The sequence below is a fragment of the Cupressus sempervirens genome, chromosome 1 (genome assembly GCF_028749045.1).
Source record: "Cupressus sempervirens isolate cs-2001-9-10 chromosome 1, ASM2874904v1, whole genome shotgun sequence".
In the NCBI taxonomy this organism is placed as follows: domain Eukaryota; kingdom Viridiplantae; phylum Streptophyta; class Pinopsida; order Cupressales; family Cupressaceae; genus Cupressus; species Cupressus sempervirens.
Genome location: NC_143118.1, coordinates 172,918,258 through 172,945,038, shown reverse-complemented (window position 1 = coordinate 172,945,038; position 26,781 = coordinate 172,918,258). Strand labels below are relative to the sequence as shown.

Below are 26,781 nucleotides of genomic sequence, written 5' to 3'. Positions count from 1 at the left end.
TATGATGTATTTGAGGCTACAGCCATGTAGGCAATCATCCCTCAAGAGGAGCGGAGCAGAGAAATTGAAGCCTAGATTTTATGGTCCCTACAGAGTGATTCGCAGAGTAGGAGAAGTCACCTATGAGCTTGAGCTTCCAGAGGGCAGTCGAGTGCACAATGTATTGCATGTGTCGAGGCTTAAGAAAGTCATTGGTCAGAGTGTAGTTCCTTCTACAGATTTACCCCATTTGGATGAGGAGAGGAAGCTCGTGTTAGTACCTGAGGCTATTCTCGACACCCGTGAGAGGAAACTTAGAACCGAGATAATGAAGGAGTATTTGGTCAAATGGAAAGACCTATCAGAGGAGGATGCTACATGGGAGAGTGAGCAATTTATTTAGCAGGTTGGACTGAGATTGCTTGAGGACAAGAAATTTCAAGGGGGGTGGACTGTAATGTCCCCACTTTAGCAATCGACCAAGTGTGTGTGTGTTAGCCTAGTTCTTCATCGTCCCGAAGGCTAACGAAGGGTTTAAAGGGATCTTAGAATGTTTTTGTAATGTCCCCATCATAAAATAAATGTATTTAATTAAACTTTATAACAAGCCGATTGATTTAATTTATCTCGGACCCATTTTATTTTGTCTTCGTAGTTTGTGTTGTCGTCGGCTATCTTTATACACCCTCGGAATGGTTTCCCGACGAGTATTTAAGCACGACTGTAGGTAGTCTATAGGTATGCTTTGGATTATATTTTCTCTCTACTGCGGATTCTTGTTGGAGTTTGGAATTGTTCGCCATTTCGGAAGTGAAAGATCTTTCCTATTTGGCTCGTGCGGTTTCGGTGGGATTCAACCCTCACCCTATTCCGTTGTTGCATGTATTACTTGGATCAGATCTGGCAAGTTGGAGTATCTTTGGTAATTATTATTTGCATCTAAGCCTCTGTTATTGTGGATTTTTCTATGGTGTACTGTGTATGAACCACGATTACATTATGTGTTGGATTTTGGTTCCTATTCCCCTTTCTCCTTGCTGTCCTTCCTCACAGCTTTCACCATACATGCACCTCGACTTACCCATCATTTCATACTGAGATACATCTTTGCATCATCGTATGGCCCTACTACAATCACTGTACGGTCTACTTCAAGACATCGTACGGCCATCTCTAATCCACCGTACGGCTTGCTCTAATTCAACTATACGACCTTCCTGGCACAATGTATGACATTCTAAATTTCAGCTATACGAATTTGTTTCACTCCTCCAATTCAGGCCACACAGCACGGGCAGTAGTCGCGCAGCACGGGCAATGGCCGCATAGCACGAGTAGTAGTCGCACAGCACAGGAGCATCTCCGGATTTGTTCGAGAAAGTGGCCGCGCAGCATAGGTAGTGGCCGCACAGCATGGGTAGCAGTCACGCAACACGGGTAGTGGCCGTGCAGCACGGGTTGTGACCGCGATGCACGGGAGCATCTCCGAAACCGTTAGGGAAAGTGGCCGCGTAGCACGAGTAGCGGCCGCGCAACACGGGTAGTAGTCGCGCAGCATGAGAAAGTGATCACGCAGCACGGGAGCATCTCCGAAACTATTCGAGAACATTACAGTGGTATTAGAGCCTTTGATCTTGCCTGCCTATGGAAGTGAATGCAAGTTTATACTCAGAGAAGACGAAATAACCCTATTGATATAATAGCAAATCAGGATCCTACAACAGAACTCATGGATCTTTTAAGAGAGCTGAACAGAAATCAAAGGCAAATCAATGAAACCCAAAGGCCTATGCAGGAAACTCTACAAAAATTGGCCGAGGGAAAGACAACAGGAGAACAAAATGGGCATAGCGACGATTCTATTTCGGAAGGACAAACTTTCAACCCTCTCGCTCTCGACCCTCGATACCCATCTTCCTTCCAAGGACAGAGGCACTACACAAAGGAAGAGAGCCCACTTTTGAGGAAATGAAAGAAAAACTTCGAGAAGATTGGCGGAACGCAAATATGGAAGGTGATATCTCTTGCAAAGACTATGTTGATCTAAGAATGAGATATTCTGGTGGAGGAAATCGCAGTTATTTTAATGATGATCTCAAGAGAAAGATCGAAAAGTAAACTTATCGCCATTTGATGGATCTGGAGTCATTACCGCACAATCGTGGATCTTGAAGGCAAATACCTATTTCCAACTCAATCCAATGACCGAAGAGGAAACAATCAAGTTCGCATCACTTCATTTGGAAGGAGTGGCGCACGAGTGGTGGCATCATGGACTAGTCGCTCTCGGACACAACCAAGTGACCTCTTATATCGAGTTCACTAAGAGACTCATTGATCGTTTCAACGGGAAGGATCCTGAGCTAAACTTCAAAGCTCTGGCTCAGCTGAAGCAAATGGGCACAGTAGATAACTACATCACTGAGTTCCAAAGGCTATCAGTTTTAGTCACAGACATCTCTAAAAGACGTCAGATTGTGTTATTCATGAATGGGCTGAAAGAGCCTTTGAGAGGCTAGATCAAAGGGTTCAACCCATGTACACTCAATGAAGCTATTAAGAAGGTACGTGACATGGCCGCATCTTCCTCCAAAACTCAAGTAGTTACACCAACGCCATCCCCACAAGAAGACAAAGACAAAGAGCCAATTCAAAACAAATCTCAGTCTGATGAAGATTCTCGGCAAGAGCTCAGGAGGAAAAAGCTTTGTTTCACATGCAAAGAACCATGGGGTCTTGGTCATCGCTGCCTCGGGAAGGGAAAGATTCACTACATTGAGGTGATGCCTGATGACGACAAAGATCAAACACTTGCAGCGACTAACAAAAAAATTTCTCAACAGAAGAGACTAAATGCCCTGATACAAAAAGGGGGTTTCATTGCTACCCTCACTACACTGACTGGAGGTGGTATCTTCAGAGTTCGCAGCACACTTTACAGAAAACGAGTCCCAATCATGATTGATAGTGGTGCCACGCTCAATTTCATCAATTCATCTTTGGTCACTAGTAAGGGCTTGCGTACAGTTGAGCATGGAGGACTTGAGGTTAAGGTTGCAGGAGGAACCTTGTTACCTTGCACTCATGTGATTCCACGGCTACAAATTTCCATGTGAAACTATACCCTCACAGATGATTTCTTTGTCATAGATTTGGTTGATACTGATATCATTTTGGGCATCCAGTGGTTGGAAACTCTTAACCAGTACACTCAAAGTTTCAAAAGGATGGACTTTTCCTTTGAGATGGATGGCAAGGTGTTGCTAAGAGGAATGTCAAACAAAGGATCGAGGAAAGTCACAATCAAGAAAATGGAGGCAATTTTTAAACAGGATTTGGCCCCAAACGCTGCAAGTAAAAACCAAATAGTCAACACCTCTCTACATCCCATGGATAATTGGTCAGCCCATCTATTGGCCGAGTATTCCAAGAACACTTTTGCATGCGAGTTGATGGATGGTTGTGTATACGAGGAAAGATACAAAGTTATTGATGGTATCATTTACTTCGACGGGAAGATCTACTTAGTACCTGACTCGGAATTGAAGGAGCTTATTACGGAAGTTTTAGAACCGGGTTTGCATTTGCTTGAGGACAAGCAAATTTTGGGACGGGAGGACTGTAATGTCCCCGTCATAAAATAAATGTATTTAATTAAGCTTTGTAACAGGCCGATTGATTTAATTTATCTCGGACCCATTTTATTTTGTCTTCGTAGTTTGTGTCGCCGTCGGCTATCTTTGTACACCCTCGGAATGGTTTCCCGACGGGTATTTAAGCACAGTTGTAGGTAGTCTGTAAGTATGCTTTGGATTATAAATTCTCTATACTGCGGATTCCTATTGGAGTTCGAAATTGTTCGCCATTTCAGAAGTGAAAGATCTTCCTTATTTGACTCGTGCAGTTTCAATGGGATTCAACCCTCACCCTATTCCGTTGTTGCATATATTACTTGGATTGGATCTGGCAAGTTGGAGCATCTTTGGTAATTATTATTCGCATCTAAGTCTCTGTTATTGTGGATTTTTCTATGGTGTACTGTGTATGAACCACGATTACATTCTGTTTTGGATTTTGGTTCCTATCCCCCTTTCTTCGTACTGTCCTTCCTCACAGCTTTCACTGTACATACACCTCAGCTTACCCATCATTCCGTACTGAGATACGTCTTTGCATCACCGTACGGCCCTACTACAGTCGTCGTATGGTCTACTTCAAGACACCATATGGCCATCTCTAATCCACCATACGGCTTGCTCTAATTCAACCGTACGACCTTCCTAGCACAATGTACAACATTCTAAATTTCACCTGTACGACTTTGTTTCACTCCAATTCAAGCCACGCAGCACGAGTAGTGGCCGCGTAGCACAGGCAGTAGTCGCGCAACATAGTGGTCGCGCAACACGGGTAGTCGCGCAGCACGGGCTGTGGCCGCGCAGCACGGGAGCATTCCTAGAACTGTTCGAGGAAGTGGTCGCGCAACACGGGTAGTGGCCACGTAGCACAGGCAATAGTCACGCAGCACAGGTAATGGTCGCACAGCACGAGCTATGACCGCGCAGCATGGAAGCATCTCGAAACCGTTTGAGAAAGTGGCCGCACAGCACGGGTAGTGGCCACGCAGCATGAGAAAGTGACCATGCAACACGGGAGCATCTCCGAAACTATTCAGGAACATTACAATTTTGGCCTAGTCATCTCCAATTTGGGCCAAAATGGAGTTGATTTACTTAGTCTCAGGCATAATTACAATTTTTAGTAAGTCAACAGGACACAAGGGAGGCTAGTTTTGGTGATTGAATTTGATACTCCGCAGCGAGAGCTTTCCGATGAGCTATCACTTGTGCTATTCGAAGTCCGATAGCTAATATATTTTTATGCCTGAAGTATTACTAAAGTAACAATTAATTTAGTTGTAAAATATTAAAGTGTTACTTTAATATTAAATTTTACGGGAATGTGTGCAAATCAAACAGGGCACCTAAGGGAGACAAGTAATTATTTTAATATGTTTTATATTGCACATCTTTTATCCCACATTGCTCATGTTAGTGGTATTCGAAGTTCGATAGCTAATATATTTTTATGCCTGAAGTATTACTAAAGTAACAATTAATTTAGTTGTGAAATATTAAAGTGTTACTTTAATATTAAATTTTATGGGAATGTGTGCAAATCAAACAAAGCGCCTAAGGGAGACAAGTAATTATTTTAATATGTTTTATATTGCACATCTTTTATCCCACATTGCTCATGTGAGTGGAATGGACCCTTGGAGAAACAATAAAAGAGAACGTTAGTGGCTTCATTCAGTAGGTTGAATATGAGAAAAAATCAATGCATGAGTTGCAAATCCATTTTTGGCATTAGAGGACGTCTATCCTCTCTTGTGACATTCTAGACGTCATTCCCTTGGGGTTTGGCCTTTCGAATTCATTGCTATCAACTTTATATCAAGCAGATTGGATGCATTTCCAACTACAGCCGAGTTACTGTAGCAGATTATTGTGGCTGCCGAGTTACTGTAGCAGCCGCATTACTATAGCAACGCGTCACTGTAGCAGCCACATTATTGTAGCAGTTGCATCACTGTAGCAAATTATTATAGCAATTACATATTGTTGCAGCAGGTCAATGCAAGAACCATGCCCTCAACTATTTGATGTAAACAATATTTGTTCCAATTATTTGTTGGAGTATTCAGTGAGTCAGCTTTGCACTTGTTTATTAATTTTGGAAATCAATATAAATATAGTGTGCTAGTTATTTCTGCAATATATGTTATGCTTTTTCAATTCTTATATTTATGTTACATGCCAAACACAACACAATACAGACAACCTTTTTAAAGCCATAAGGGTTGTAGCACATAATGGGAAATTAGAGACTGCAAGTGTTTGATAAAATTATCATATAGCTGTGAATACATGTAAGAAAATTTTGGGGGTATCCATTACAAATAGCTCACAAGTTTGTGAGATAGATTTTTCGACTTTAGGGAGTTCTAGAAAAGATCATTCTATCAGAGATGCTAGGATGACATCCAAATTTTGGCAAACATTAATTTCAGCTTTAAGAACAAAGCTAGACGTTAGTTCAGCCTACCACTTAGAGACGGATGGTTAGGTAGAAAAGATAAACCAAGTGTTAGAGGATCTTTTAAGAGTATATTGTATGGATCGACAGTATCAGTAAGAGACGTATCTTCCCGTGGTCAAATTTGCCTATAACAACTCATATCAAGATGGCACTGTTTGAGGCCCAATACGGGGGTAAATGTGGAACCCATGTAAGTTGGAATAGAATTGAGGACCGAATCATTGTAGGGCCCAAAATGCTTCTAGAGATAGAGGAACGGGTAGTTTAGCTCTGTCAAAGGCTGAAGGAGGTGAATGATTGGTAGAAAAGTTATGCAGATGCAAATAGGATCCCTAGGGAATTCTCAATGGGAAAAAAGGTTCTCATGAAGGTTAAACCCCAGAAAAGCACTATCAAGTTTGGTAGGAATACCAAATTAGCCCCAAGATGTGAGATCCTTTGAGGTGTTGGAAGTCGTAAACCCTGTAGCCTATAGAATTGCTCTATCTCCAACCCTTGCTATGCATAAGGTATTTCACATTTCTCATCTTAAGAAATATGTAAACAGCCATGAACATGTTATTGACTGGAATCTCTTGCAAGTGCAAGAGCCAAAGGTGATGGAAATAGAGCCACTCAGAATACTCGAGGTGCGTAACCTTGCTTGCAAAATCAAGATATCACTTACCGCAAGGTCCAATGGGACTAGTATACTAAAGAAAATGCTACTTGGGAAGACTATGATGAAATCTTCCAAGAGTTTCCACATTTCTTTTCAAATACTTGAATTATGAACAGATTTTTATTCAAAAAAATAATATAATAATAAATATGATGTAAATAGGGTAAGTTTGTTTATTCTCTTTTGTGCAATTCATCAAAGACGATGGATCGCAAGGGGGAGGATATGTTACATCCCAATTTTTGCCTAATTTTAAATTGCTCATAAAGTCATCGAATTTTCATGTGAAGTCAGTTGACTGTTAAAATTAGTTATGATTATGTGAAATGGTACAATGGTTAATTGTTATGATTTCATGTGAAGCTAACATGTTAGTTAATCATTATGATGTTATTATATTGTTATCTTGAAATATTGGAAAGTTGGTTATTCATGGGAAGTGAAATGGTAGTTAGTCGTTATGATGTATTATGATTTATAACTTGTAGTAATTAATTTGAGGAATTGAATATTATCGTGGAGAATTTCTTCTTGCAGGAGCACGTCGAAGGAGGGGAAGTGTTGCCAAGAAAGGAATTGGGCAAGGGGCACCACTTCACCTATGAGTCGACAGGTATGAATTCTAACCACCAAGGCTAAGGGTTAACATGGCTAGGCAAGCAAGGGTATGCTAGGGACTACCATAAGCTACCCGGCCTATGAACATGCATTATTAAAGATCATTGAACATTTAATTAAAATATCTTACCTTATTAATTTGATGATCTTAGAGCTTCATGTGATATTGCCATGCCTTACAACAATAGTGTCATATTATCTATGTATGCTTGCATGTGTGTGTGTGTGTGTGTGTGTGTGAATTTGAATAAGACATGTATACGTCCACATTATATAAGACATATACGTTAAATATGTTGTTATAATATCACGCATATATATAAATATAGATATAAGTATAGGTAGTTGGTGTATGATATTATTATACAAAGGCAAGCAGCATGGGTAGATATTATTCCTTTGCAATAGTTTATCATTCATCTTGAATGGCTATATTTCTATATTTCATTCAATCAGCCTTATATTATTTTTTGTTTCAGTGGCCACGTTAATATTTTTTGCCACATTGAACCGATGGCCTTGTATCTTGTAACTCCTTGCCACCTTTGCAATCTTGCTCGTAATTGAGCATGCAGCTGAGAAGGCTAAGCCTTTGGTGCAAAAGCTCAATTTGATATAACATTCTCATCTCTAGCAAAAACTATACCACCATGAACAAAATTACTTCGTTCTCTCGCTCTCATTCTTGCTTCACAATTATCCCTATGAGCTTTATACATACCTTCTATAGGCATTGAATCAATCATACTCAATATTATGGTGCCTAATCAAAGCGGCAATAGCCGATTGTTGCTTCCTTGCTTTCATAGCTTTCGGTGGTTGGGCATTTTGAGCATCATTCAAGTATTGTCCAGACCATGCAAGGACGGCCACCATTCAGGTCATGATATCACCACTGTTTGCTTATGTTTATTTTCAAATGATATAGTGACGCTTAGCTAAAGCCACTTGGAAAGTTTATGTAATGCTGATTAGAGTTGATCATGATATGAACTGATGTTCTCTCTTTATGCACACATCGTAAGAATGTTCCAGAACTGTGGCATTTCTTATATAAGAAATTCTCTTTCAAAAATCATAAATAACTGGAGTGCAACTTATAAAGGGATATTTGAAATTTATTCCTTGAAATAAGAAAATACACCTTGTGAATCAAGAATAGTATTTGTTTCTAAATTTAATTACCTTTTTGTAATGATAGAGCCAAAATGGCAGAGGTAATGGCTGCAAATATAAATTCGTAGACATTCAAAGCAATCTTTTGAAATGCCAACGCCGGAATGGCAAATGTATTGGTTGTGTATATAAATGCTTTAACATTCAGATTTCTTTTATAATGCCAACGCCAGAATAGCAAATATATTGGTTGTGCATATAAATGCTTTTAACATTCAAATTTCCTTTATAATGCCAAGGCCAGTTCGACAAATACATTGGCTGTGATTAGAAATTGTTCATGCATCCCCCCAGTGAATCATCTAGGAAGAACAGCATGATCGGTATGAATGGTGTGAAATGGCAATAATTGAACTATGGTTTATTATTGTATGATAAAAAGAAAATAACCATCAATAACTCAAGAAAGTAATATGATTTGTTTAAAAACCCGTATCATCTCGTGATAGTCCTTGGTGTAGTCTTAAAGTCAAGTTGAGCGGTGGGTGATCGAGTACATAGTGCCCTCACAAATCCTTAGCCAAGGTAGGTTAGTGGCATGCTTGCTACTGTAATCACTAGAGGTCAAGGTTGCTAACAGTTGGCAGATAGGTGCATGGAAGGTATCCTAAGTCTAGTTGGTTGTTTGGTCAACGCTCTAACACTAGGATGCTCAGTAGCTGGACAGTGGTTCCCGAAGCCTAATTCCCAAAGTAGGGAGGGCCTTTCTCAGTAGAGATTACTTGGGGATACTTAAGGGTCCACGGTTGGGAGGTTAAGCCCATGGCTATGCTTCTCCTCTCCTCTAATATCCAAGACTTGCACAACTCAAAGTCAAGGTTTATTTGCAAACACTTGAAATTCAGGTACCTTATTTTATATTTAAGTTCTGCATTTTCAATGAAGTATTATAGTCATATGATATGGTTAGTTTCTCTTAATTTGGATTAAAAGCAATTAATTCAGTGATTCTTTACATGTTTATGTATAAATGGAAAGGAAACGATAATACATGCATAGGTAGTTATAACTATATTTCATGTTACCTTGAAAGGAAATGTTATTTTTAGATATTTTCAATTCATTAATTCAATATGGAATTTTAGCTCGTTACAGAATAAATATCTTTTCCAAATTGTCAAGTCATTAACTCTCTCAACATAATAGTCACAATAGTTACACCCATCGTGATTGAAATCAAAATTTGTCACAAATTCTTACAACATGATACCATCATGGAGTCATGATGTTCCCCATGACTACTCCCATGAATGGAAAGAGAAAAAAGGGTTTTTAGCTCAAATTTCTCTTTCTCTAAGGGCATTATAAGGGCTTTCACCTCAAATTTCTCCATCTCAAAGAAAAATGCATTACAAGGGCTTGCACCTCAAATTTCTCCCTCTTAGAGAAAAATGCATTACAAGGGCTTTCACCTCAAGTTTCTCCCTCTTAGAGGAAAATGCACTACAAGGGCTTTCACCTCAAATTTCTTTCTCTTAAAGAAAAATGCATTAGAAGTGTGTTTTTACCCCAAATTTCTGTGTCTCAAAGAAAAATGCATTACAAAGGTTTTCACCTCAAATTTCTTTGTCTCAAAGAAAAATGGATTAAGCTCATGACAAGAACAACTAAATGTTGAGACTCCCAAACAGAAACACCCTCTCAACAATGGAAGCACTCTCACAGCTTTGTTTTTTACAATAAATTGCAATTGGCTCCAATGTTTGACCAAACAATGACCAAGCCAAACTACTTCTTGAGCTTGTTGATCCTCTGCAAAGAATTTGACACTTACCTTCTAGCACTCGAGCTCCCTCTGAATCTTCAAGCATTTGTATTTAACCACTTGTAGTTAACCACCTAACTTGCTCGTTCAAGATTCCCTGCAATACTTGCCTTGGAGGAAAAAATTTCAACACACACCTCTGATACTTCTCACATGCTATTATTCAAGACTGTCCTCTTCAACCTCATCCTAGATCACCCTATTCTAAATAAGTTTGTGGAGCTACTAAAGTCAAATGCAGATTAACTGTGCAATTCTATTCTAGCTCAAAAGACTTGCAAAAGGACTGCTTCTCAAGCTTGTTGATCCTCTGCAAAGAATTTGACACTTACCCTCTAGCACTCAAGCTCCCTCTAAATCTTCAAGCATTTGTATTAACCACCTAACTTGCTCGTTCAAGATTCCCTGCAATGCTTGCCTTGGAGAAACAGTTTTCAACACACACCTCTGAAACTTCTGACATGCTAGAGTTCAAGACTGTACTCTTCAACCTCATCCCAGATCACCCTATTCTAAATAAGTTTGCAGAGCTACCAAAGTCAAATCCAGATTAACTGTGCAATTCTATACCAAGCAGCTCAAAAGATTTGCAAAAGGACTTTACCACCTAGCCTTACAACACTACAACTCACTTGTCTGACATCTTCACTTCTTCATAAAACGCCCTCTTGATCTTAGAATCTTAATGCTCTCGACTTGAGCCTTGAATCCTCAGAATTTAACTCTCTATGAATGTCATTTTTTCCTCTCGGAAGAAACTGATCATAAGTCAAGTTGTGTCTCCATTCTTCAGCCTATATGACTTCCTGACAGGTTGCATCAAGTTCTTCCTCCCTTGAATGTAATCTCTCATCATCCTTATGCTCCTCAATCTGTCCTGTCCTAGATCATAGAATTGAGCTATCATGAAGGGGGGAGAACAATACTAGAAGCATACATGATTCACTATTCTAATGTATGAATTAATAACTACATAAAGATTCATGAACATTATTCAAGAGTACGAAATACTTATCTCTTTATCGTCTAATAGTCCTCTCAATCCACTTGTTGGCCTTTTCACGGCGCCCCTGTATAGCTCCTAAATGAATACCAGAAGCCTCCAATGTTGCCGTTAAGCTCTGAAACACCATGGCATGATTAGGAATCCATCGATCTACAAAACCAAGTTAGCAGCTTCTGTATGTGTTGGCACCTCCAACCATTTCTAAACACCCACACAGATATGGACCAAGGTCTTTTCTCTTTCACAGTTTAGATGTTAATCAACCATTATATGTACAATCTAATTGACAGTTTTCCAACATTGCAATATCCCTTAATGGATCTGAGGTAAACTTTCACCTTTGTACTCTTGTAAATTCAAACAGTTTGGATAAATGCATATTTACAGATTTGAGATCAAATGCATCAACACCTAAACATTTATTAATCTAGTTACTACTGTTCTAAATCAAAGCTACAATAGTTCCATGCACTGAGAATTTTGGAATAGATCAACTGCTACAGGTATTTGAATGGTGTACGCCAAGCTCAGGGAAGAAGCCAGATATTTCCTGTTCCCAACATCTGTAATTTTTACCCTCACTTCTCACAATAACTAGAAAACAACCTACGTAGAAGTTAAGCAGTCAGAGTCAGCATGGTTTGATGAACACAAGTAGGGCTTATTCCCATGAGACAAGTTGATACCAACTTCATTAAAGACAACATATAGCAATAACAGAAATAGCAATTCACTCTTCCATTGCTCAGTCTTTTGCATTCCTAGTGCCAAAAATGTCACACAAATTTTAAGTGTATCATAAAAGTTATCACATCAACATGCAGAACCAAATAAAGAAACTTTGTCTTCTTAGAAATCTCTCTAGTGAAATAAACAGCATATAGATATATTTTTCTCGGTGAAACAGCCAAGCACAAATACATCAGCTACTGGAATTGATGCTGACATAGGCTCGACACCATGCTCTGGCTCAGAACACATGTGGCATTTACTGCATAGAAAAACACCTGTGATAATTGCAGAAGTAACATGCAAAATATCATAGAAGTGAAATATAACAGATATTACCCAAGAATAACTGAAGGTGAAAAATGAAGACAAAAAGAAACCTTTCAATTATCGCACATGACAAAAGGACAATATCCATACAAGAATAATCCCTGAATGACATAAAAGACTGACTCTTCAATGTAGTCTGCTCAAAGAATAACTGCCAAAACCAAAGGTCGAGCAAAGAGAAATTGCCAAAACCCAAGGACAAGGCTCTCCATGCACAGGAGTGACAAGGTGACACCAAATGGCAAATTCTTCAGAGCATCAACGGCATGCTCTTCACAACATTGTTTCTTCAACTCCAGCTACTCTGCAAACTATCTTCAACTCCCATTGCTTTCCTCCTATCTCCAAGAGTACAAAGGAATGCAGGGAGTGATGAAGGCTGGATTCCACTTAACAAGGCCAGTGCAGCAAATAAAAATAACCCCAAATGACATTACCTCCCCCAACATGCAGTCCAAATCAAAATACAATAATCTTCTCATTTGCAAAGAGAAGCAATCATGGATCCTTTCCTATCACATGCAGACCACATCCCTTGCTCTCTCTTCCAGCACAATAGCTTTTCCTCCTCCCCTTGAAGGATTTCTGATCTTCCCATTTCTCAACAACATAACTAAATGATAAATTGCACTCTCTAAAAGAAACACAAAAATAAAGAACCTGAACAACGCTGCATGAATGAATCTGGTTCTAGATATTTCTTAAAACCACACTGATACCATGTTACGTTTTGTACCAGAATAGCCTAAGATAGGACAAGACGAAAAAACAGGTAACACAGAACACCATTGTAATCCTAGGTACACCCTCCAACTTGAGGGGAAAAACCCAGCCACACCAAAATTAATAAGTTATTAAAATAATCAGAGTCTGAAGACAAAGCTTCACAAGCTTTCAAGTCCGCACACAGAACTCCCTTTACAAAAAACTGAAAGAAGTACAGAATATAACAAAGAACACACCCTGCTATCTCCTTCAAAAAATACAGAATATCAAAGAAAAACAACACTGATCAACAATACTGATATCTCAATACAATCCTACAGTAACAAACATTACACACTGATTTGATAATACTGTCTTAACAGAAAATACAAAAAAATCTCTCTACTCACAGAAGAACGGCACTGGCTGATTATACTTATATTATTCCACGAAAGATATCAAGAGAACCAAGAAAAACGATGCTACAGGAGGTTGTTGCAATGCGATGAAACCTCGTTTTCTTGAATAACTCAATAGTCACAAACATGTGACTCTATGATAATAAACCATCACAATACATCAGACCCTTTGATTTCCACGAGCCATGTCAGGATAAAGCTCTTCAATACTCAATGCCAACATAAAGAATGGAAACCGCTTATCTACCTGACTGCCACAGCATACAACTAGATGACAGTTACAAAACAGAATGACGATACCAAGGACGGAAATTCACACATAGATGAACCGCTCCTTATAAAAAACATCAGCAGCCATGACATAACCATTACCATAAAGAAGACACTAGATATGATATGCCCAACTGAACAACCACATATACATATGGCTCTTCAATTTCCAACAGTCACACAACATACGGCTCTTTGAATGCCAACAGCCATGTGCGCATATGGCTCCCAAAAACATGACTCTTTGATCATTCCATTTGATAATCAAACAGATTGAATTATGTCCTCCAGCCAGTGAACATATGAACCATCAAATACTGAGAAGTAAGTCTTCCAGTCAATGAACATATGAACCATCAAATACTGAGAAGTACGTCTTCCAGCCAGCGAGCATAGGAACCATCAAATATTGAGCAAGATGACAAATTTAGATAGAGACAACCATCAAAGGGATAGTAGATAGCTCCTGTAGCTACCAAACTCCAACACTAGTGTGGTTTCTTGAAAGGAGCTAATATTAGTCCCAATTATTGTGCTCAAAAGAGATTGTATTGGTCTTAATCTCTGATACCGATTCGTGGCCCTGCTCCCTGGCTTCCGCATCCGATACAGACGGATGCGGGAAGCCTCCGGATGCCTGCGGGTGGCTTCCGGGCAGCATCCACAGGGAATCCGGGAGCATCCGGACGCATCCGCGGGAGTTAGGCGGAAAACTAATAAAATAAAGTATATTTTAACTTAAAACAATGAAACAACATGTGACTAAAAGCATTTTTTAAAGCATTTTTTCACAATAAAACCCTAAAACGACCCTAGAAGACAACATAGAAGCATTCACAAGAGTCATTTTAGAGTTTTGTTTGCACCTACAGCCACTCCTTCATTGTGAAGCTAAGTTCAGCATTTTCGAAGAGGATCGATCGAAGAGGGAGAGATAGCTTTCTCAAAGAAGTTTAAACCATTCAAGGTAAGTGATCAATCCTTTTCTTTAGTATTTAGATGAATTTTTTTGAGTTTTTGATGATTTTTTTAAGTTCTTGAAGATTTTTTTAAAGTTTTTTTTCAATTTTTTTTTTTTGAAAGATATGTAGAAGCAACTTTGGGTATCTATTTTAGTAGTTTTTCTCACTTCTTTCCACTTGTATGCATGATCATTGATGTTCATCGTTGTTAGGAACTAATTAAAATTTATTTATTTTCTTATAAAATAGGTTGCAAAAAACTAGACAAGAATGGATACCGGTGGTAGTGCTAGTCAAAGTTCAGTGGGGGGCCAAGGAGGGGAAGGGACTGATAATTTCAAAATTGATGTAGGTTCTCCTTTGTGGAGACATACAACACGGATATCACAGGTTTCAGGAGGTGGCTCATACTATTGGAAGTGCAATTATTGTCAAAGTAACAAAGGAAAACCTTTCAATAGCTCATATTCTCGAGTGAAGCTTCATTTTATGGGCCCTGCTGGCAAAGGATTTGGAATGTGCAAAGGCAAAAATGGTACTGGGATGACTAGCGCGGAAATACTTTCATTTGTAAGAGAACAAGAAGCTGCTGATGCATTGATCAATAGATCAAAAAAAAGCTACTATCAAGGTCCTTCCTCAAAGAGCAAGCCAAAGACACCCACTGAACCAATGGCATCCTCCCAACACCCATTCTTGCAGGTACCTGTGCCAGAAGAGGATGAGGAAGAAGTGGAAATTTCAACCCGTAAAAGAGGCCCATTGGACACCGCATTTAAAATGGGGGCAAGAGACCGCGTTGATGAAGCTATTGCACGTTGCCTCTATGCGAATGGGCTTTCTTTCAACTTGGTGAGATCACCATATTGGAAGGAAATGGTGGCAGCAATCAAAGAATCACCAGCTGACTACACAAGCCCGGGCTATGAAAAGGTGCGTACAACTTTATTGCAACAAAAGAGGGCACATAAAGAGAGAGACCTTCAACCAATCAAAAAATCTTGGAAAACTTCGGGTCTAACTATTGTGTCAGATGGTTGGAAGGATACAAGAAACCGGCCACTGATTAATGTGACTGCAATTTCCCCCAAAGGGGCAATGTTTTTGAAGGCCATTGATTGTGAAGGGCAAGTGAAGGATTCGGAATTCATTTCTAGAATTCTCATTGAGGCCATTGAGATGGTGGGTAGTGAGAATGTGGTACAGGTGGTCACTGACAATGCCAAAAATTGCAGGGGTGCAGGTGCTTTAGTTGAGAGTCGGTATGACCATATTTTTTGGACTCCATGCACTGTTCACTCCCTTAACTTGATCATGCAGAGGATTGGCACTGAAGTAGATTGGGTGAAGAAAATATATGAAGAGGGGGAGGACATACAGATGTTTGTGACCAACCACCACATGTCACAATCCATTTTTAGAACATACTCCAAATTGGAGTTACTGAAGGTAAATTAATTTTTTTAAATTACTAAGTTTCATGGTTTTGTAATTTAGTTAAAAATTAAAATTTATAATTATATTGTCAATTGACATATTGTTAACTTGCTTAGGTTGCTGAGACTCGTTTTGCATCTCATACAATCGTTATGAGACGACTCCTCAAGGTAAAAGATGCATTAAGTCAAATGGTCATCGGTCATCAATGGGGTGTATGGAAGATCTCAAATTCAGAAAGAGCACAAAGGATCAGGAATTTGATCTTGAATGAGAGTTGGTGGGCTCGTGTGGCATATGTATTGGATTTCACCGAGCCCATCATGACTATGCTCCGTTTTGCTGATACAGATACACCTTGCTTAGGGGATGTGTATGATGGCATGGACACCATGGTTGAGAAGGTAAAACATTCTATACAAGCACATGAGAGTGACCCCACACAATGTGAAGCCTTATGCAAACAAGTGCAAGCAATTATCAACCATCGCTGGAATAAGATGACTACCCCATTGCACCTCCTTGCATATGCCTTATCTCCTAGGTACTATAGTGAGGAGATAGCTGGTATGCCGGATAGAGTTGCACCATTTGCGGATGAGGAGGTTGCTGAGGGGTGCCACAAAGCCCTTTCAAGACTCTTCCCACTGGAAGAAATGCATGAAAAAGTAAGGGAAGAATTTGGGTTGTTTGCTTCGGGGTTAAAGCATTCTCCATTTGCACTAAAGGACCAAAATAGAATGGGAGCTATCACATGGTGGTACATGTATGGTCAACCTTTCAAGCATCTTCAACCTCTTGCAATCAAAGTCCTATCACAAGTAAGTTTTTTATTTTGTTTTGTAAATTTGTTTTAAAATTTTATGTTTACACTTGCATTGTAGAATTTGGTGTTTCACACATTCTATAAAATTAATTTGCTTTTCATTTGTATGTTTTGTGACAACTATATAGGTTGCTAGTTCTTCTGCTGCTGAAAGGAATTGGAGTACATACTCCTTTATCCATTCGGTGAAGCGCAACCGGTTAGGCTCCAAGAAAGCTGAGGACTTGGTCTTTGTCCACACCAACTTGCGTCTTTTGTCACGTAAGAATGATCATTACAAGGAAGGGGCAACAAAGCTTTGGGATGTAGCCCCTGAGTGTGCAGATTTGGATGCAACACTTCATGATCTTGTTACAGTTGGAGACGGTGATGATGTTAGTGTGGCACGTGGTGCATCTAGCATAAGTGGAACCATGCTTGGTTCAAATGATCTTTCAGCAGTTGGAGATGACAATAAGAATGTGGATTTTCTTGCAAATCCCTATGATTCAGAGCCAGACTCTGATTGATTGAATCTTCAGACTTCAATCATTTACCGTGTTTTTAAATTTTATTTTGTTGGAATCTTGAACATGACCTATTTGAACTTATTGTTTAAGAGTCAAGACTAAATGCTAATGTTGGACAAGCACCTATTGATATTGATATATGAATATCATATGAATTTTGAAATATCTTGAATTTTGTTTAAGGGTTCAATTAACTGTTAAGTATCATAGATTCATAGTCATATTATGCTTTATCAAATGATTTGTTTTTGTATCTTTCTTGCATTTCGTTGCATATGTTAATATTATAATATATATATATATATATATATATATATATATATATATATATATACGTTTCCTCCCGCATCCGCATCCAAAAAAAAAAAAAAATCCCCGCATCCCGTATCTGCTTCCGGAATCCGCATCCGAATCAGTAACTTAGGTCTTAATTGATAATCATATGGGCAAAATATTATTAAAAAGAAAATAGTGCAAAGAACTGGGAAATTGTGGGATGAAGAGAGATTGGATTGTCAATTGGGGATTAATAAGTTATATGTAGGATGTTCCTTCATTCAGAGGATTGGCTCAATCCAGGAAATGTGGTATAACAGAGTTTAATTACCAACCATTCGGATAGATAGGGTAACAGTCAAATTCCTTCTTTTAGAAGAAAAACTTAAAACTATGGTAGTATTCTTAACACTTCCTAAAGTGGAAAATGCCAAACCAAAGACACAAGTGTGTGATCTTTAGAATTAGGCACAAATAGGAGATGCTACTAGAGTTAAGGGATAGAGTGGGGTGAGCACCAAATAGTACAGCAAAATTAAAGGTATAATCAAAGGCCTAAAATGAACCTGAATTTTTGATATCCAAGAATCAAACAGAAAAGTAAAAAGGTTTGGGACTGGTTATGTGAAGACCCAAAAGAAGGAAGAAAGTGCAGTAATTAAACAATTTATATGGATACAAATAACTTCAAAAACAAATATGAGTGCCGTCAGATCTCTCAGAAAGTCCTGTAGAATACAAGAAGCAAAATCAATTAATCTATGTCATTAAAAACTCCAAATTAGGTTCAACTACACTGTGCTATCAGATCTTTGACACAGTCCTGCAGAATACAAAATCCCAAATTTCTGTAGTCTAGATTGCTAGAAATTCCAAATTAATCCAAATACACAGAATTAAAGTTCATCAAAGAAAAGCTTCTAGAAATCTTATTATGTTGAAGTGAAGCAAAGTATGTGGATGGGTATGTTGCACAGGTGGTTTGATGAGGGTCACAGACCTAGTCAGACCTGCCAATCAATCAGATATTTGGATCAGGTTTCCGTTATTCATCATTGTATTGTTATAGAACAAAAGTGAGAAAGTGAGTTTGTAATCTCTAACATAACTTCAAAACTTGCTCATTGCACTGTTGCAGGCCACTCTGCTATAATTCTAGTTAGTAGTAATTTCCTTTTTTAGTTCTTATTAGTTCGAAATTCAATATTGAACAACTTCTATTAGTAATTTTTAAAAACAAAACTGTTAACAAATCAGGCCATATGGCTTTGATGATAGACTATTTTTCCCTTACATATTTCACACAGTTTAAGATAGTTGGGATTCAAATTATGTTGTAAAAAGTTGCACCTAGAAAGACGTTCAGACATCATACCGATCATTTTATAAAACAATTGGTCTTGTACCTAATGTTCTACATTTAAAAATCTGAGATTGGAGGGAAATCAGAATGCACAACATCAGTTCATTAGGAATGTTTGAATCTGTATTCATCCCTTCTTCATACCTTCAATCTCATGTGGACCATTAGAATTAATCTATTTGGAAGAATTGTGGAAAGACTGAGTTTCCAAAGAGTTCAAGTTGTTGCAAGTAACCTCCCTCAAAACAGAAACCAAGTCAGAGCAGAAAAATAAAATACAAAACCAATCATCCCAAATCTAGATTGAAGATGCTGCAAAATGGATAATGGTTTTACATATTCTACATTATTAAAATTCTTCAGTGGGATAATGATATTGATGAGTATGTTATGTAGAGCGATGATATAAGGTTGGTCAGGAAAGAGTATGAAGCATGCACATTGCTGCAAAACTATAACAATTAGAGAAAATTGTTCCAAGGATTTTCCCCCTTTGGTAGTCATTGTCAGTATCTACTAAGATGAGACATTAAGTTTTTGAGCAACAAGCACGTAAATGGGTAAATGATCTCCTATATGCATCTTTTGACATGACAATGCAATTAAGGACTACGGAAAAACAATATGACATGAGAAATTTCAGGAGTCGTGAAAATTTGGACGAGAAAAAATATCCATGTCCGATTCCCAAATATCAGCATGCTTAAAAAAGGATGATAGTGGGAATTCTACAAGAGAAGGATGAAGATGTGATCTCTTGTTGGCACAAGGCACAGATACAGGATATAGAAATATTGGTAGATTTGGAAGGATAGAGGATAAATAAGATGAAAGCACAGCTTACAGAAGAAAGTCCCCTTCTAAAAAAGAAGAAAACCCACATTGCAGTCAAGAGAATTATGTGTTAAACTATCTTACCAGATTCATGCATCCCCCCTATCTTCGGATGCGGGTGTGTCGGGGCATGGATGTGGAGGTGGGATGCGCCCGGATGTACATTGGGAGCGCATCCACCCCCTGTATTGAGAGAATGCCTGAAAGGGTGAACATCATTTCTGAGATTGGCGATCCCCAGCTGTGCAACAGTGTGCTTAGAGTGGTGGTGGTGGTACAAGTTCATGATTGTTCTCTGCGGGCTATTGTTGACTCCCAAAGAAAAAGTAGCTTTGATGGGAATTTTCATCGATACAATGGCACTCTATATATTTCCCATCGTCACTGGGGGTGGGAGTGTCGACAAGAGTGGGAAATGAGCTTGGTACAAACAGACCAGGCAAGGCTTGCATGGCAATGCATTGGTTTCTGTACTGAGCTTTGTACCGATGGGCTTTATGCTAATCGTGTCACTCGTGGCGTAGAATGTTCACCAAAGGTGAGCACATTCTGTTGTTGGTCTTGTCTGCAGTGCTGACAGTGGGTCTCTGTGAGCTGGCAAGTTGGACGCAAATGACGGCATGCAGAGTCATCTGAGGCAGCGCATGGCCAGCCATTGGAGCTAAAATAAATATGGGTTCTTTCTAAATAATATATATATCCTGATGACAGTTCTGATGCCGTGAACTGATATATGTACACACAGACGTGCCCAAACGCATCCAAAATCCCCTCAAAAAAATTGTGAGCGCGTACCAGGTTCTCATACCCGCAGCTGCATCCGGATTGGAATGTGTAACTTAGGACTGGTAAATGTAAAGTTAGAAAATAAATAGTGCTCAATGGCTCTTGAATCCAGTAGCAAGAGAAAATAATTCAATTCATTTAGCTTTCTTGCCTATGATTTCTGGAAACCATTTCCAGGGGTCTCCTAGTTCTGGTTGACAGATCACATTCCCGGTGCTCTTTTCAAAGCCAGGAGTAGATGGCGAAACTTTTTACATCTCAAAGGTAATGTTATCTGTTCTGTTTATATTGTTAACGTAATTGCCTTGTCTCTTTATTTGCTTTTGCGGTTTTACCTGAAATTTCACTGTTTTCTACTATTATATTACAAAGTCTGGGTTCATAATTTTTGCTCTACTTCTAGAGTTTTCAAATATCCCTTTCCAATCCTGAAAGCAACACAATTTTTTGATTAAATTGGGGAAAGAAACGTCATATAAAACCATAAAACATGAGTAGTAGTGAGATGGGATGAAGTATATTTCTAGTGACAGTTTATGCATTACTCGTGAAGAACGATCACTGTTCTAAAATATTCTATGAATGCCTACATTAATAGTTTAGGAAAACCACAGAACGTGACAGCAGCGCAGCCTCTAAGGGAAGCATCAACCACCGATCTTTTTGCAGGAATTGAAAGTTACAGAATTGTTTCGAATAAAACAAGAAAGAGTGACAGACATTTCCCTTAAGCACCACTAAAAAAACACAGATAACACTAAAACGTGTCCTTTAAGGTTGTATTATGCTGGGCAGATGCTAGCGCAAACTTTAATTGTATCTTGAAAGAACTTTTGCACTAGAACTGTTGGCGACGATCAACTTCTCCACTTAAACTGAGTGAAGTGATCTCCCAAAAGACATTCAAATGAAAAGAAATGAAACTATTTTATTACCATCAATAAGACCCCTGTAGCCCATGGAACTCCGAAGCTAAAGCCGTGTTCTTATGGAAGGGCGCAACGAGTAAAAATGGAGGGCAGTGAGATCGACTTTGTGGCACTGCAGTCTACTTCTAAATTTTGATTAAACGTCTTTCTTGTCTGAGTCTTGCATCTTCGACAATGGAGAAAATTGAATCAACCTTTAAGGAATTCATATGCTGGGTCTAGACATCGTGTAGACGAGGCAATCCTTGATATCTCTAACACCCACATACAGCAAAGTACAGAATCTATTTTCACATCTTCTGTACGTGTCATCCACCTACGCATTTCCTATAAGATTTGACGTAAACTAATCGTTACATGAACATATTTTCATTCAATTTGATTCTCCCCAGATATTGGTTTAAGGTCTAGGGTGGTTGCTTCTTCCGAATTTTATTTGCATACAACTAAATTTCTTGATTAATATTTGCCTCTTCTGGCATCGTGCTAGTTAATACACTCTTCTTCCTGTGCGATCTAAAATGTCAGTTGAAAGATTGTTGAATCCAAAGTAATCTTATCCAATTTGGAGATTCTTTATAGTATATGCTATAATGGCAATCGCATAAGTCAATACCTCACCTATTCAATCTATTCAAGTAATATTTGGGCATTTCAATATTTAGGCGTTTTTTCCCTAATCTTCAAAAATAAATGACATACAGTCATTCGCAAATTAATGCCACAAAAGTTCTATTTAATAGTAGGGCATTCTGGTAAGCCAAATACTATTCAGGCAATATTGAAAGTTAAATATCCCAAATACTTATCCACTTTGTTGTTCTGTTTCTTCCAAGGGCCTTTTCTTTTACTCAAATCGAATCATACAGTGACTTGTAAACACTATATTGAGGCAATATGGGTCCAAGCAGAAGAGTGTATTTGGGCATTTAGGACTTACGCCCATCTCCACCAAAATAAAACCAAAAAGAAAGAGGAGGTAAAGAAATACGAAAGATTAGCTCACCTGGTGATAGAGAGCTTCAAGCATATCTTTTCTAGCAGTTTCGAGAGGTCCAACAAATATACAGGACGGGCCCTCCTGCACTTCGTATTTCGCAGAAGATGAACAACAACAAACAAGATTCAATTTGACATGAAAACTATTATAATTGGATATCTTTGTAAGTTCCACGGTATGTCCCAGGGCTATCGCTCTTAAATTTAGACCTGTTCTATTTAAATTAGTATAGAGCACTGACGAATGGGAACGAAACGCAAGCGAATCCATCAAATTTCCTCAGCAACAGGCCGTTCAGGAGGATGTGCAACATGATAGTACCCAATTGAGGGGAGGAGTACAAATCACCCACCATTTAAATCTCTTTTAACCACATGTTATGCCACAAGGTCCACCACACGCTTGGCAGTTGTTTGGGAGAATGAAGCGTGGCCTCCAATGCCGAAGTATTTATACTAGCAATTGCGCCCGTTGAAGAAGAAGCGTGGATGTTCAATTTAGTAAAATTTCTGCTGCTTCTTTTCCTTTTTTTGTACTTTAATGAAGTACATAGATCAAATGATGGTATGTAAAATACATTGTTGAAGTATCTCTATGAACGCTTTCTCCTCCTCACTCTCTATATATGTATAGTAGGTGTATCATGTTAGCATAATTTATGTGTATCATGTTGGCATAATTAATGTTGTGATGGCAGGTTATGTTAGCGATGCTATGTTAAAAATTTTGTTACATGAGATCAGTTATTATATTATCATTGATGTCAAATATTGACCAAGTGTTTCTAGTCTGTTGCCAAGCATAAACATGATGAACAAGGTGTTGCAAAGAGTTTGAAAGGTAGTGATCCTTATGAGAGTACTCGAGATGTCTCTAAGGGCTCGTTTGGCAGCGGGAATTAGGCTGGAATAGGCATACGTAAATACTTAAAATTTCTAATCTTTCGTTTGGGTGCACCAAATTAGAATTGAGAATAGGAATGTGTATTCCAATTTTGGCTCAAAATGAGCATTTGCAATTCCATCTATTTAGGTAGAATTGGAATACGTATTCCTATTCCAATTTTACTTTTTCAAATTAAAAACCTAGTGCATGAGAATAATTGGTGCTCATTTCTATTTCAAGGGCTATGAAGCAGAGAATGGACCATTGGAATCAGACAGAATGTTATTCTTTTGTTCTCCTTGCGATGGAGAGGATCATGGAGTTCACAAAACCTCCATTACAAGGGGAGCATTGGTAGATAATGCAAATGCTTGTGGTTTGGGAAGACGCACCGCAAGGGGAGGTGCTCATGTTGCCATTCACAAAGCATGCTAGTTCATTCTTTGCACTGATGTTGATTTGCTTGCAGCTTTCAATGATGTCGTAGATGATGGAATTGATATCATCTCCCTGTTATTGGGCTCTAGTATTCCTATGTCACCCTTCTTTGAAGATGGTGTTTCCATTAGAGCTTTTTATGCATTCAGGAAAGGAATCCTCACTTCCATGTCCATTGGAAACGACAAGCTATCCTATTGCGCTCTATCCTACACCATTTCTGCTCTATAAGTTTATCATCTCATCTACCCTCAATGGAAAAGCAATTTTGCAATGGCTGGGTGTCTGGTTGAAGGAGCTATAGTGGGGGTTGTCTTTCAATAGACATATACATGAGGTGTGTGCAAATTTTCAAAGGTTTTGCTTGTAAGGAATTGGAAGAAGTCGTGAAGAATTTTTTGTCCATTGTCAAATAGATATTGCAGTGTCGACCCGTAATATACATTTTTGCTATCATTGTCGAACTCTTTTAGGCCAGTTTTATGTTTCATGATTGGTAGTATTGTTTGGAGATTATCAGATATTGTTTCAGATTAATTTGATATATTACGAGATTACTTGATACTCTATACTTTATGTATACATGATGATTATTACAGTGTTTTCAGTTATTGATGATTATTAGTTAGATGGATTATCATATGTGTTTTCTTATGGATACTTGACCCATACTGCATGTGCACGATGTGCATGTATGTTTTCTTTATGCATGGCATCTCTGATGTGGTTAAGGAAGGGAGTCGTAGTCACCTACGAGTCAGGATCTACATGATGCACCACTTCCTACCATTGCCTGTTTAGCTTATAATATTGTGTTTGTACATGCGTGAATTTTATGCAGGTTGTACGTACCAGGTATCGACTTCCCTGAATTGCCAAAATGAGCATACCCTATTGCATTATCTCAATGGTAAGAGAGGGGAGATAAGTTCTTAAGTCCAAATCCTAAACCCTTAAGCCATTTGTCCTAGAAAATTAGGATAAATATCTGAGTTGACTACCCTCTAAATGTGTCGAATGACATTAAATCGTGATTATAACCCTTTAGTTTGATTTTGTATGTGTTTTGCTATGATGGGTTTTCGTATTTTATTTTATGAGTCCTTGGTGAAATTTTCTATTAATTAAGTCTAATTAAAAGATTAAATTAATGATTTAATTTAATAGAAAATTATTAAGATATTTTAATATTATATTATATTTAATTGAAAAATTAATTTAAAAAATTAAATTTGAAGATGAAAGTTATAAGAATAAATTTAGAATGTGATAATATTTATTTTATTTAATAATAATATATTTAGAGCTCATTTTTAAATAAATGCTAAATAATATTATTATTTAAGTTAATAAATATTTTATCAATTAAACATTTGAAGATAATTTTTGAAGTGGGAAGAGAAATTAATTTATTTATAATTTCATGATTGCATGATGCATGCATGAAATTAAATTTAATAGATTAATTTTTTTTAAAGTCAAGTAAAAATTAAATAAAGTAATTTAATAATTCAATAAATGTGTTTGGGCAAGAAAAAGAAAAGATAAAGGAAAGATAAAGAAAAGTTAATTTAGAGTTGGAGTTCAGTGAGCAAGGAGTTCTCTGGAGTGAATGCACAATTAGTGCCCCGATTTTAGGGAGAGAAGTCCAAATCACAACTTGGGGGTTCATTTTTTAAGGACAACAAATTTTGGAGAAGGAATTTTCGGAAAGGAGAAGGTTCTGAGAGGAGGAATTTTCTCTAAAATTTTCTAGGGCATAGCGATTAGCATCAGTGTCCAGGTAGACGCTTGTGATTTTCGCATATTTTAATATCCTCTTTTCTTTCTTGTCTTCATCATGTCTGTTAAATGGTTATCTAGATAATTCTTGTGACAAATATATCATATTAAGAGTTTCTGGTACTTTTGTTAATTCTTCTCTACATGGGACATCTTTAATTAATCAATATTATCTTTCTTTCAATAGATTTAAAATTGAAAATTGAACGGAGATGATTTGGTAATAAATTCTAAGATTTCATTTGTGAATTTGACTGATCGATCGTGTTACCTCTATCAGATCAAAGTTGGGGTTTTCGTATAAAAAAAGGGGGTTTTAAATAAATTTGTTTTAATTAAATTGTGTTATAAAGTTTTATAACATAAATTAATTAAAATAAAATTATATTAAATAATAATAAAACATTTTTAATAAAAAATGTTATTATATAAAAAAAAACCTTAAATTTTTTTAATATAAATTAATGAGGGGAGGGAATTACCCCGTACCCCCCTTCTGCTACCGCGTGCGGACGAGTACCTATCATTGCAGGTACTGCGACGACAATGGTACTTTGTACCTCTATCGTCACAAGCCCTGTGATAGTAGGGTACTGCATGCAGTGGCTGCGCCCTTTTTATTAAGTCGACAGGCTCTAAACGTACTTTTTACATGTTATTTAAAAAAAAGGTTTTAATTTTATTAAAATTAATCTATTTAAGATTTTAAATATTATTTATTATAATTTCTTTTAATATTATTTTTATTGATAAATTTTTAATTTTTTTATTGGTAAACGGCCAAGGCCTTAATTATTTTATTAATATAAAAGATAAAAAGTACATCCAACTATCTCCATTCAAACGAGCATTGGTAGGAAAGAATGGAGAAGAAAACCTCCAATCTAGCCTGGGACAAACGTCCTTTATTATTACATCTTAAAAGGGGCATACCCCAGTCACCAATAATAATAATTAAAAATATCCAATTGTTATGCAGTAGAAGGGGAATGAA

The 26,781-nt window shown here is 37.8% G+C and overlaps 2 protein-coding genes across 3 annotated transcripts in view; one reads left to right on the top strand and one right to left on the bottom strand.

The window, feature by feature from the left end:
- Nucleotides 1–23,155, bottom strand: part of LOC149576689 (PGR5-like A protein) — a 102,103-nt gene extending 78,948 nt beyond the window's left edge. The window contains exon 1 of one of the 2 annotated variants that reach the window (XM_089819189.1): nucleotides 22,689–23,155. In XM_089819189.1, coding sequence (XP_089675315.1) covers nucleotides 22,689–22,952 — 264 coding nt within the window. In that variant the 5' untranslated portion in view covers nucleotides 22,953–23,155. Of the gene's footprint in view, nucleotides 1–21,688; nucleotides 22,287–22,688 lie in introns of those variants that run through there. The other variant, XM_089819197.1, reaches the window with a different exon arrangement.
- On the top strand, nucleotides 15,395–17,494 carry LOC149576690 (uncharacterized). Its single transcript, XM_089814874.1, has 3 exons — nucleotides 15,395–15,520; nucleotides 16,276–16,980; nucleotides 17,114–17,494. The coding sequence occupies exons 1-3, from the start codon at nucleotides 15,395–15,397 to the stop codon at nucleotides 17,492–17,494; spliced, it is 1,212 nt and encodes a 403-aa protein (XP_089671000.1).
- Nucleotides 23,156–26,781: the final 3,626 nt, after the last annotated feature.

Coding starts and splice junctions, on each gene's coding strand:
- LOC149576690 (XM_089814874.1), top strand. CDS start 15,395: ATGGCATCCTCCCAACACCCATTCTTGCAGGTACCTGTGCCAGAAGAG. Junction 15,521..16,275: donor AAATGGGGGCAAGAGACCGC/GTTGATGAAGCT, acceptor TAACTTGCTTAG/GTTGCTGAGACTCGTTTTGC. Junction 16,981..17,113: donor CAATCAAAGTCCTATCACAA/GTAAGTTTTTTA, acceptor ACAACTATATAG/GTTGCTAGTTCTTCTGCTGC.